General features: G+C 32.6%; 1 protein-coding gene across 1 annotated transcript in view; it reads right to left on the reverse strand.

Annotated features, from left to right (window-relative positions):
- Positions 1–2124: 2124 nt before the first annotated feature.
- Positions 2125–13281, reverse strand: part of LOC128205875 (uncharacterized) — a 36593-nt gene continuing 25436 nt past the window's right edge. The window contains exons 14-23 of the mRNA XM_052907908.1: positions 10416–10564; positions 9710–9845; positions 9084–9212; positions 7225–7327; positions 6971–7047; positions 6669–6803; positions 6237–6365; positions 5759–5913; positions 5235–5370; positions 2125–4987 (exon numbers count right to left, since the gene is read on the reverse strand). Of these exons, the coding sequence (XP_052763868.1) occupies positions 4895–4987; positions 5235–5370; positions 5759–5913; positions 6237–6365; positions 6669–6803; positions 6971–7047; positions 7225–7327; positions 9084–9212; positions 9710–9845; positions 10416–10564 (1242 nt within the window). The 3' untranslated portion in view covers positions 2125–4894. The remainder of the gene's footprint in view (positions 4988–5234; positions 5371–5758; positions 5914–6236; positions 6366–6668; positions 6804–6970; positions 7048–7224; positions 7328–9083; positions 9213–9709; positions 9846–10415; positions 10565–13281) is intronic.

Raw genomic sequence — 13281 nt, forward strand, 5'->3', positions numbered from 1 at the left:
ATAAATAATAATTAAGGCGCCGACAAACCGATTAATTGATTTTTTCACGGTGTTGACTTCCACTCAAGAGGAATGCAAGTGACGTTACTGTTCCGTACCGTATTGTTACGGAACGTATTCAATAGCGTGCGGTTTAAATGAAAAGCATTGACGTTTATCCGTGAAGTAATTATATAACTACAGCGGCCAATTTACGTTTTACCGTGGTAATGTGGAGGGTAATGTGTTACAGTAGATAAAAACAAAGACAATGGGAATATACTCTCAACCATTGTACCCTATAAAGCACACCTATACTCATGGGTGGGTGTGTACCGTGACACAACAATGACTCATAACGTAAATTTGGGGACACCTGTGCGCAAGATGTATTTCCTTAACCCATGACTACTGAAACACTTGTAGCATTCTCTAACATCCAAGCTAAAACACCAGCTATTGCTTATCATTGCGCACAATCAGTCATTTCGAGGAAGTACACACACGATTCAGAATAATATCTGATGGCTGTACAGATCGGTCCAATAAACCTCTTATATTGCTGACCTACTACAACAATAAGATGCTACTACATGGATTTTACTTAATATACAAATCTCAAAAATGAAACCAAATATAATATTGATTGATGATTTTTACCCCTACCTGCATTATGTTGCATTGGTAACATTGAAAACACCTTGCATAAAAGGAGACGTTGTTAGCATACTGTGTTTGTGATTTACAGGAAGTATCTTACCCAATCACCCCGCGATTTGCACATTTATCAAATATGATAGCTAAGTAGATGTGATGGAATACAGTTTCAATAATATCGAACTGTGGCCTATGTATCTTTATTAAAATCCGTGTACTTCTTTTTCATTTTGAGTTTGCAAATTATACTTGCAAAGTATCATCGTTAGATAATGTGACTATTCCAGATGATATCAGTTTTGATAGTATAATTATTTCTTATATTGTTATCTGGTTTATGAATTGAGATATTTTTCATCAAGTATGAATTAGTATGGGAAGATGCGTATACGACTCTGATTCGTTAATGTGTTGGCTCCTAACATAACTAATATCATAATTTATTATTGTAGTTTGTATATTAAAACAACAAATTCAGGATAATGTATCAAATTGTTATTAGCATGCTAACCTTATATGAAGGCTGTGGAATATAATTAAGTATACAATTGTATTGTTTATTATTAACATTCATTTTAAATTCAAACGCTCGAATCAGAACATTTAAAAAATATATCAAAATACTTATCATAGATGACAGGAAAATACAGTCCTAGGTTCAAGATGGCTTTATCATTGTTATTAATGTTGCATCAATTTTCTTTTCAATTTGATGTTTTGAAAGGCCTGCTACCGTTGATAAAATCTATAACATCCCATGTAATTCCTTTAATTGTTCGGGATTACGTACTCCATTGTCTGCATATACCTGTTGCCTGGCAGTTTCGTCAGTTCTCAACGTTTGTTTGTTCTAAAAAGGGACATTATATGTCACAGGGGAGTTTGTACTTGCTGACATATAACCATTCATTTAAACCTAAATTACTATTGTATTGAAGTGTTTAAGATTTGGGAATATTATAATGACACCTATTGATTTATTTCTCAAATAATTGTATGATTCGTAAAGAGTAATAAATGTCTCAAGAAAAAATGTTTTACTGCCTATAAATATCAAACGTATCTTATTGTAAGTATGGGCCGTGCTTTCTACGACCATTTTATGTAAAGAGAGATTAAAGAGAGACAATTGAATGATGGATTTACATCATTGTATAAACATTTATACCCTTTTCGAAAACAGTGAACCAAAGGCCGAATTAAGAAACATCTTTTGCAAAACAGAAGAAAATCCCTATGCCGTTCAAAATAAACATCATTTTTGGGTTCTACCTCGACTCGATCGTGAAATTTTATAAGCATGTAGCTGCCAACAAAATTTCGTTAAACTAAGTATATGTATGGATGAACTAGATAAGGGTGAATATTGTAATGGTGTATGTGTAACACTAACGTTGATGGCTAACACGGGAATATTCACGCGTTATATACAGGAATTTTCCCGGAGTTTCCATTGTTTAATTTTGAAAAGAAAAAAAAACGTTTAGAAACATTTAGTTTAAAAGTTTTATTAGTATAAAGGAAAAAAAAATACGCTACCAATTGCATATGTAGATCAAGCATTAAACACACAGGAACAAGGCTTAGTATAGTTATTATACACAAATATAACTTCTCTGATTACTAATGATTAACATATTCATAAATTGTCTGAAACTTTAAAACATCGACAAACATTTAAACAAAACAAAGAGAAGAACAGTTTAGGAGAAGTTGTACTGCACTGTAATGGCAAATGATAAAGAAAAAAGACAATTATATACAATCAATTGGTAAATTAGTATCTTAAAACAGCATGGTAAACGAAACTCACAAAACATATGCTCACACTGTATTCGATAAACGAGTATGTAAATATAGTTACTTATAGATATATCCAGACTTGACAGGCACTACAAATAATACCATGACAAACAACGAAAATGTGATTGGCAGATATAATTTGTAACGTCATAATTATGATAGAAATATATGTTTGATGTCACATTTTGCTTCCAAGTTTATTTAATGCTAACCAACCTAATACTGAATAATAAATCAGATATCAATGTTGAAATTGCACAAAGAAAACCTCACTTACTGTGCACACATCACTTATCTAAAGATCATCGTTATTAGGAGCAATTGGTAAAAATCTTAACAGTAAAAAACAGTAAAATAGGACTTATATAAGCAACAACTTATCACTTAATAAATGATCGAGCCTACTTACAGAGATTGTGTCAGTGATGTGAATTATAGCACTTACGGGTGCCTGTGTTATCAATTAAAATCCAAATGACTAACATCCAAACATATTAATAAGCACTTAAATTAATAATAACAATTATGGAACGGTCATTAAGGGCTGACACGGAAATATTCACGCGTTATATGCAGCAAAGTTCCTGGAGTTTCCATTGTATTATTAGGAAACGGAAAATAATTTAAAAGTTTTTTTTTGTATTAGGGGAAATTACAAACTAAGCTGTCAATTTCTTAGTATGTTGACCAAACATTACACACACACGAACAAAAACTCATATTATTGATAAAATACGCAAATATAAACTTCTCTGATAAATTATAATTATCATATTCATACATTGTCTGACACTATATAACGATAACTAACAGTAAAAAAAAACAAAAAAAAAAAAACAGAACATTTAAGGAGAAGTTGTACTACACTGTTATAGCTAGAGATAAGGAATGAAGGACATTTAATCATAAAGCCGATCTTCACACTATATTCAAAACATGAGTATTGTCAACATTGTCTCCTATATATGTTTATCAAGACTTAAAAGGCAATACAATTTATACCAACAGAATAACTCTTTCTGTGCAATGAAAAAAACATAAACGTGAAAGCCAGGTATAATTTGGATCGTCCTAATAATGTTCAAAATTGATGTCTGAAGTCACATTTTGCTTTCAAATGTAAAGTAATGCTAACCAGCCTAATAATAATAATATTAATGTTGAAATTTCTCCAAGAAAAAATAACAAAGTGATTACACTTATGATATCAAATTATAATTGGATTACATCGTTAGGTTTTATGGTTGTTTTTGAATAAACTTGGCAGTGTTTGTGATTGCCTTGGCTGATCTGACCTACTGATCCACATCATAATATAGTATGTTTCAAATGTCAAAAATGTCTCTTCCAGTTACTGTTAACGCCCTATTATGTCCAAAGAAAAATATCAATGAGCAGGGAGAAAAGAAATCTCAAATTCACTGAATCGTTTGGAATTGCAGATCGGTGTGATAGTCGTTATACAAATGTTATACAATGAATAATGATATTTGTTTGTGCAAGAGAAATGGGTATAAGACATTAAAATAAGTATAAAATATACCCATTTCATACCAATCTTGATTATCGTTTAAATCATTGTTATTAGTAGCAATATTCACGTATCAAAATATTGTGAAATGTAAAAATTAAGCTGAACATATGGCTGTCCATGAAATATCATGCAAAATATTGTATAAAGATGTTACGCAAAGAAGACAATAACATAAATCAATAGCTATTAAAATGACAACATGAGTTATGCCGATAGAATTGGTCAAAAATAAGTTTTTAGATTTGTCATGATGTATCTCAACAAAAATATATTATAATGACATATTATATTGAACTTGAATACTAGTACTTTATATTGAACAGAAGACATGGTAACGTTTGCTTCTATTTGGCTATTGTAGTTCATGAAGACTTCCTTGTATGATGAACTCCCGTCGGTATTATGATGTATAGAACTTTAGGGTGCGCGTGTTATCAATAAAATCCAAATGACTAACGCATTAAATGTTCTTTAATTGAATCTTGTGCAACATGTACGATAATTAAGGACGAATGATGTTTTAACATTTAATAAAGTACAACCATACATACTAGCATTTTTATGTTCAATAGAAACTAGTTACAGTTTTGCTACATGTACTGTAAATGAGTAAACATTTCACGAAAATAAATATATTTGATGTTTATAATAAAGAACGCTTAAGTGGAAGTTAGAGCTTGTTTACCTTTTTTAGCAATACATTTACGGGACATGTTTTGTTTATAGCTCAAATATAATAAGACATATTCAATAATAAATTGAATTTAACAGTTTAACTTACATCTGTCATCTTTCAATTATTGCATAATTTTGTATAAATGTGTGTACAATGGACTGCGCCAAACATTCATACTACTGTTTAGATTGTCTATATCCTTAAATATCTCCAGTTTTACACTCGGCAGCCGACTGGACAGCACTTTAAGGTTGCCCCGTTTCATCGTTAAAGTTGGCGTATACGTCGAACGAACGAAGATATTCCGAAACGCAGCCATGACAGAACACAAATTGTTCCTGGTAATACAAATGAAAACATGCTTCAATTCACCAAAAATGTCTAATGCATATATAATTGTAGCATAAATGCGTTGCCATGTATGTATTGGACAATAAGTAATATGCTGATAACACTTCGTTAATAAAGGGACTTCCAATCAACTCGAAATCTGGAGTCTTTCGAACGAAACAAAATTGATACGATGTATTATATGTGTAGTATATATTGTTCGTTTTGGTACGTTTGATAAGATGAATTATTCACCTGATTTGGGATCGCTAGTCTCCGCGTGGTTTTGACCTTCCTTACTGCGTTAAGTACACTAACTTCATGTTCCACCGCCATTTTGTGGAGAAGCAACGATACCACACAGAACAGACCGCTCTTGCCCGCACCGTCACTGTGTTAACGAAATTCTGGTTACTAGCTATACTTATAGTTTCTTATCCCCTTAATAAGTATGCAGTCTGGCAATATTAATAACAAATCACATGTGTCATGCACGTGACATTAGAAATATATCATTATAACTAAGAAATACGTGCAAGTTACAACAATTGTAATTACTAAGATATACTAACATGTTACATTTCGTTACACCAATTAATTGGATATATAATTTCAATAGTATGTTTAGCCTTTCCTAATGTTTTATTGGTGCATTTCTAGATTTCTCGCAACCAAAATTGCACGTACCTAAAATATTGATCATTTTTGATGTTGTGTATTAGCAACAAGTTAATAGGGTGACACTTAAACTTAAAAAAAACCCCACAATGTTTACTTACAAGCAATGGACCAATATCGGTCCGTCGTCTTGCTGCTTCATGACATCATCTATCACGTTCAGAAATGACAGGAAGTTTGTGGTTGACCGTGGTTTGTTCTCCATTTCATCCCAGTCAGTAAATTGAAGATGTGGAATGGTTCGATAAGTGCTCGTCTGAAATGGTCACCTTGTACACGTTAGCTGTTGTTGACATTTAATTATACTGTCATTGAATACACAATCAATTGTAAATTGCACCAATGTTTATGTTTTTTATCAATTATTCAAACGATGTATTGAATGTTCAAATATTGTCCAAACAACGTTTGTCGTCAAATTGTCTGCAATTGAAAGGCCAGTGTTACAATAGGAAATATACTTTATAAAGTAGTGGACAGGAATGGTCATATCCTATAGTTTCAGTGTATCAGTGTGCATTTGTTTAGAAGTGATTCAGTAAGAGAAGTAATGAATGTATTGTTACCACTACAACCTACCCCTTTGTGCTGTATTGTCAATGTTCGTTCGGCGTAGAATGTTTTATTTTCCTCTCTTGAGCAGCTGACTTGTAATGTTCCCTTTTTTAAAACTTCCTGGTTGGCCGCAGGGTAGTATATTCCAATATTCTGCACCATGTGTTATTAAGAAGGATATTAGAAAGAAATTGAGTTGTATGATACTTTATTTAATAATCAAAAGCCACATGGAAATATTCACAATATTGACCACATACATTATTTAACTCAACAGCATTATATTGTGTAATATTTGGTATATGGTTAAGACGAATCGTTTTTCAACGCCCGTTCGCAATCTGATAAGATTACCACATGTTATAATTCATTGAACTAATTTCGTGATTTGCCGGCTTAATGAATGGCTATTTATCTATTGTTTGACGTTAATACGATCATGGCAATAAATCCTACCTTTTGTTTTTCCATATCAGCTTCGAAGCTGACGATACACGAACACCTCTCTTGGACAGCTAGTGTCAAAAAGTCAATAACTGTCTCTGGAAGTGGAGTTTGTGCTACCAGGTAGCGTTTCTTCATTCTGAAGCTCTGTCAAAATGTGATCAAACACAATCCGTATGACTAAGGAACTTTATTACATAAAAGACATAAATGTTTTTCAAGACCCAGCACATGATGATAAATTACATATATTAATCGGCACGTTTGAAGAAATTTAAAATACGTTAAGACCGAACTAATGAAAACTCGCTTACGTGAATGTACACAGCATTGATGTAATCTGGCGCTCCTGGTTTTAGATGAAGATAAAGTCTTGGCCGGTTTTCATTTCCTACACGAAAGCAAATTTATAAGCAACAGAGATTGTTTAAAATGTATAATTCGTATTTACGTTGTGGCGATTTCTATCAAACTTTGAATGATATGTTATGTATTTAAAAAGTAAATTGTGACTAAATTTTGTTTAAAAACTACACGAACACTTCTGTAATATATGTTTGCAATTTACCCGGGATATCGGCGTTTGCTCTGTTTTTGCTCAGGTGCTGTTTGTTTCGTTCCACTGCTTCTGTTTCATCTTTAGATCGTGTTTCGAGCGTCTGCTGCAGATGCTGAAATAAAAACAGATCATTAGAAGAAGATTATTAATTACCTTAAATCGTTCAGACATAGACAGGAATTATCATTTTATTGATGCAAATGTAATAATATGCATTTACAGAACAGTACACGCGGATATGTGAGGTACTGTAATGTATTTCAGATAATTCTCACCGACGGTGGCACTATCTTGTGTAACGTTCTTTAGCGGTCTATTTATGTATTTAATTTTCCTCTTGCTTCATGGCCTTTTGGATTAAAAATCAATGATTCGAAAAATGATTTAAAGTATTTTAGTCGTTAAATTAGAAGATGATTAACATTCTAAGCATCGAAAAAACTTTGAATTGGCTAAAGAAATCGCAAAATTTTACATACTTTAAACACTTCAGCGAGGCGTATTTCAACATCGTTTTCGTGCTACTTGCATTTATAAAGAACTGCCTTCTGTTACACTCTTTTATATTTCTCAGGACCTCGAAAAGCACCAAAGCCAATGGACTAATGCATTTACTTATTAACAGCGTTTTGAATAACCCAACGTGAAATGCGACAATTTGGTACAAACTCCCTCTGTCTTTGACAGGACTGAGTAAAAACAAGTGTTCAGGGATGCACTTCCATTGCCAACACACATAGGAGACCAAAAATCCACAAGGTGAGAACTAAGAATGATCACTTTGAAAGTAAGTGGCACGTGTGTCGGATTGATGTGAATTGACTGAATTTTCTGTCCTGACTAGATTTCTCCTTTTCAACATCAATACAGAGAAGATATAAAAAAACAACACAATATTAAAATTAAGAATTATCACTCAAAAAAGGAGTCCTTTTGTCCTAGCTTTGTTTATTGCCTGATGCCCGTTTACAGACTATCTCGTGCAGTGTCTGGCCAGAAGCATGAGCCAGACTGAGTCGCAGTTTATTTATGCAAGGAAGTGCATGGAATCAATAGAATCATGGGATAATAATATACGAATTTGCGGCTTGCGCAGACCTCTTTATTACTTACTATTAGTGAGTGGCGTACTTTATGAAATGTATGCAACCTACTTTTAGAACAATCACATTACTAAATAAAAACTGTGCATTACTTAATGTGCTATAAGTTCTTCTTTGTTAAGTGCTTTGATTATTTAATAATAATTTTCGTCTGCAAAGATACGGTCTTACACTGTATACCTATATAACTAAATGATAACGAAAGTGTGAGTGAAATCAAAACTTAATCCATTTTAAAGTAAAGTTATACTATTTTGAAGAAATGCACTCGACCTGATGTTTGAAAATGACAAAAACCACTATATTAAAGCTTGTAACTGATAAGAAATATCAACCTTGTTTATGGCAAAACCTTACTATTCATATAATAAAAACTTCATCCACTTCAATCATGAGGCGGTTACATTATTCTTATAAAATCCAAACTTAAATCAACGGATTCAAAGGATAACCTTAGTGTAGCTTAGCACAGCTAATACGACTAAAGTTCAAGTCCCTTTTCTTAGGACTGTCGGACTGTCTCATGAAAAGGTTACTTATAATTTGGTTTAAAACGTAAGCTCACTGCCTGAGAAAGGTTTCAAATAAAAACTGATATACATTAATAAGTAATTCTACTTAGAGAACATTTGTAATAAGTAGATATAACGTATCATATCATTCAAATGAAACAGATACATGAAAACTAGGTTACCGTGCATCCACTTCACTCATTTTATTTATTCACATGTACTGAAATGTAAACCCTCGGTTGACTTACTGTACCTTAAACTGAGTATTAAGTACTTGTGTTGAGTGTCTGTTCATGTACTCGTTGAAGTTTTCTCCCTTGATTTGTTTGCAGTCGAACGTAAGTGAGTAAACCACGGCGGTGTGCAGAAACTGATACTGCCCCTGAAACAAGAATATGACACTCTTTTCCTAGCAGGACGGCTTTCAATATTTTCTTTATGATAATGTATTTGGTAAACTTATCCATAACTCGACTTTTTCAGCATAATTAAGGTGATCATTTTCCAAACGACCAGTTCCAATTAAATGTTTTCAATATATCTTTAGTTTGTAGATGACGTTTATAAATAGATAACATCAGTAGTATAGTTTGTACCAGTTTTAAAAAAAAACACATTTAACAGTGAAAACAGAGGAAAGGCATTTTTTAACAAAGCCTTTCTACGTAATGACTTGTGGTCTTCAATCCGCGGGAGTTTTGCAAATCATAAATGAATTAATAGGATGTTCTTGTTTTGGTTTATATCTAAAGTGAATTATTATCTGCTTAATTCGTAGGCATCAATTTTTATTGGAGAATAGAGACCCCATCAATTGCATTCGCTTTGTTAAAGTGTTTTGCAATAGCAGGGTAAGCTTCATACAAACTATTAACTTACAATTGTTTGAACCATATTCGGCCTATTCTGACGCATTTTGTGGACACACCCAGAAATGTCTATGGCTTTCTCAGCTTCACCTTCTTTCGTCAGAATATCCAAAGCAATGTAGGTGCCTGTTCTCCCGACACCTGCGCTGTAAAGTAAGAGTAGAACATACTCGTATGTGCATCAAAATTATACAAACCTGTTTTTTCAGAATTTATTAACAAGTATCTTATCTATTTTATTTAGTATGTCATTTTTTTCTCTTTGATACAGTTTAGTTTCTTCATTACCAAGGGTAACTCTTACTGCTCTAAGAACTAGTTCCAGGTAGGAAAATAATAATTTTCTCATTATTTCACGTAAATACGAGTATATATCATCAACGAGGTAATAGCTTTTTCCTCAACGACTTTACTGTTTTTCGTTCAGATACATATTTTAAGAAATATACGCTTAGAATTTTGTTTGGTCATTCAAAAAAAACACACTTACATTATTTTCATTAAACAAGTAAATTATTATTTATTCAAGAATTAGTGCACTTGTACCAACGTATACATCATCCATATGCGTAAACCATTTGTTCAAACATGATACTTTACATGAAAGTACTTCGACATAGTTACCCGATATCGTAAGGATATAGGAAGTATGTTAAAATTGTATATTTCTATATTTCTCTAGCTATAGACTTTTGATATGTTATATTTGTACAAACCTGCAATGCACAACAGTTGGTCCATTCAGTGTACTCGGCGTACTCTGAACACGCTGTCTGAACTCTATCATCGCAGTTACATCGTCTGGTATTGCCTTGTCTGGCCAACACGTGAAATGAAGATGATACAACGTCCTTTCCTCCGATCCCTTCAGATATATGATGGTTCGAATATGATAGTTTTCAAATGATAACGCTATACTAGTAATGCCTATGAATTGTGGTGTGCTCTTGAAACGAAGTTCTTAAACTATTTTAACTGCCCAGCTTACAATTTTTCGTTTACCATTCCCAGGCAGAAGATAATGTTATCACGGATTTTTTATATTGCTAAATAGAAACACAAAAACGGACGAACATTGATTGTGGTTCACCTTTTATTTGTTTGTCTCCTAATCTCGCTTTGGGTTTGAAATGAACAATATACCGTATGAACGTTTCATTTGAAAAAGTACAGGATGCTGTCTTAACATATTCCGGGTTTTGGTGACGGTAGTTCTTAGTGTTAATATGCATTTTCAGAAACGTGTGGCATTTCGACATTAAGTATTTACTAAGCTTATAATAGGTTAATAGGTATTTACAAAAGTTTGTAATGAATGTGAAAGGTCAATGGTATTTTTTAAATCGCCTGACTCTGCTTCCGATAAAAGAGTTCTATCCTACGAATGATAACTCTTCACATAAAACTGTTTCATTTGATAACATTTTTTAGATTTATTGAAACAAAAAAAATAATTGCGATTCATTGCATTTAATTTTGAGCTATTTGGACGCAAAAGTAGGAATTTCCAGTAGATTGTATTGGTACGCGACACTTGAACTATTCATATAAATATATTCTTGTTTTTCGGTAAAGAAGCCTTTATTATATAATCATTCTCATAATCATCTTAAGCAATTTCTACGTCCAAACTAAATATTCTACCGATGTGGAAAAAGTACAGAACGCACGAAGCCTTTGTTTCGCTGTCGGTGTCATACAAAATCAATAGCAATGGCCACAGATCAATAACTGTTTAAGATATAGTTACTCAGTACACTTTCTGCATATGGTGCAGAATACAATAAACATATGAAGAGCAAAGGCTATACGTCTGAATTTTATTATTGTCAAACATTCTACCGAAAACAACAAAAACGAGCGTAGGAATTTGCAACGTGATACTCATTGATGTATATGCAATATTCCTGTAGTACTTTACATTTGCCCATCATTATATACACTTGAATATTTCAATAGCTCCGAAAGTATTCTCTACAGAATGGGGACAGTTCACCTGTCCCTCCAGCAAACATACAGTAGTACAGTGCCATCTGGTCTGCCGTATTTTGCAGTACCATCTGTGCTTTGATTTGCTACTGAAATTGTCGCTGTAGTTCGGTTTGCATAAATTAAACTGGTTATTGCATGATTCCTCATTCATTTTCTTGTTTGCTTTTATTTGAGCACGATTGCATTAAATTATTTGGCACATTTAAATATTTACATAATAAAATTACACGAAGATTACTTTCGTCAGCACTTAATGTGAATATATGTCGGTTGCAACACAATTATGCACTTCCTTTTTAAATAAATACTATCTCAGAATTCGAGCGTCATATATTTGTTTATATTTCTATTGTTGTGCTTTGCTGTTTAACTGTTTGTTTTTTGAAAATGCTCAGTTATTAAGATCAGAATAAACAAAATGAATGAGTAGAATAAGATAGGCACATGCAGAATTGGGCACTTTACATACTATTGATTTATTCGAAAAGAAACTTTATCTATGATACAAAATTAGTACGGGTTTTCATTTGCGGTGGTCATGTGTAAAACGACACGTTAAACAAATAACATTGGTAATATAAACCCTGAAGAAAGGAGTATATCTGCCATCTTAAATGCGCAAGTTTTCAATGGGTGTGCTGAGGCATTACGGTAAGAATGGATTTCAGATATTTGCTGTATGATCTACCTGGTTCAAATTATATCCCTATGTTGATAAAATATTTAATGCGAATGTGAGACATGTTTTAATTTTATAATAATAAGACAAAAGTTTGCATTGGATGAATGTACAAAGATCATGTCTTATTTCAATTAAGATGTTAACTTAACATTATTCGCTTATTGAACAATATTCGCTAAATCAACAGTCTTAAAAAGTTCAAATTAAACGTTCAAATCCACAAAGAGTTGACACTACAGTATAGGAACATGTGTTTCATTATTATAACAATTTAACAGGAATTTTGAGTTGAATTCAATTCTGTCAACGACCCTTCACTCTGGCTTAAGGTGTGCGTTATTTTGAAAGCTCCCCGTACGAGCATCTTATAGTGTTATTTATTAAATAACAATAGTGATTGTGTTTATGACGCAATGCCGAATTTCCCGATTGAAATAATATTGTGTGCGCTATATCATAATGCATAATTGATATATTTAGTTGTATTTTTGTCCGTAAGTTTCATAGTATTGGTTCATGTTGGTCGGACAGACGTGCATAATACGCCCAATCTACATCCCTCAATTGAAAATTGTTGGCAGTTCATAATGAGAAAAAACGGAACTCTACATTCAGCATTTGTTTTTGCTTTGTTCATCATTTAATGTTATTTTAATTATAGTGCAACATCGTAAGGCCTTTACTTAATATTAAAATACACTCGCATAAGTGATTGTCCTATTGTTTACTGTTAACTTTTGAGTTATTTATTTTGTTGTGAAACTGCTAATATTTTGAATTTTTTTTTTATATATAAACAAGTAAAATGAGACATCATATCCTTTCGTATGGGTTTAAGAGTCACAATGAAACAGGTGAATTTATCAAAATTTAAATAATTCATACCCATACTCTCAATATAATGTGCA

This window comes from Mya arenaria, chromosome 10 (assembly GCF_026914265.1).
Source record: "Mya arenaria isolate MELC-2E11 chromosome 10, ASM2691426v1".
Taxonomy (NCBI): domain Eukaryota; kingdom Metazoa; phylum Mollusca; class Bivalvia; order Myida; family Myidae; genus Mya; species Mya arenaria.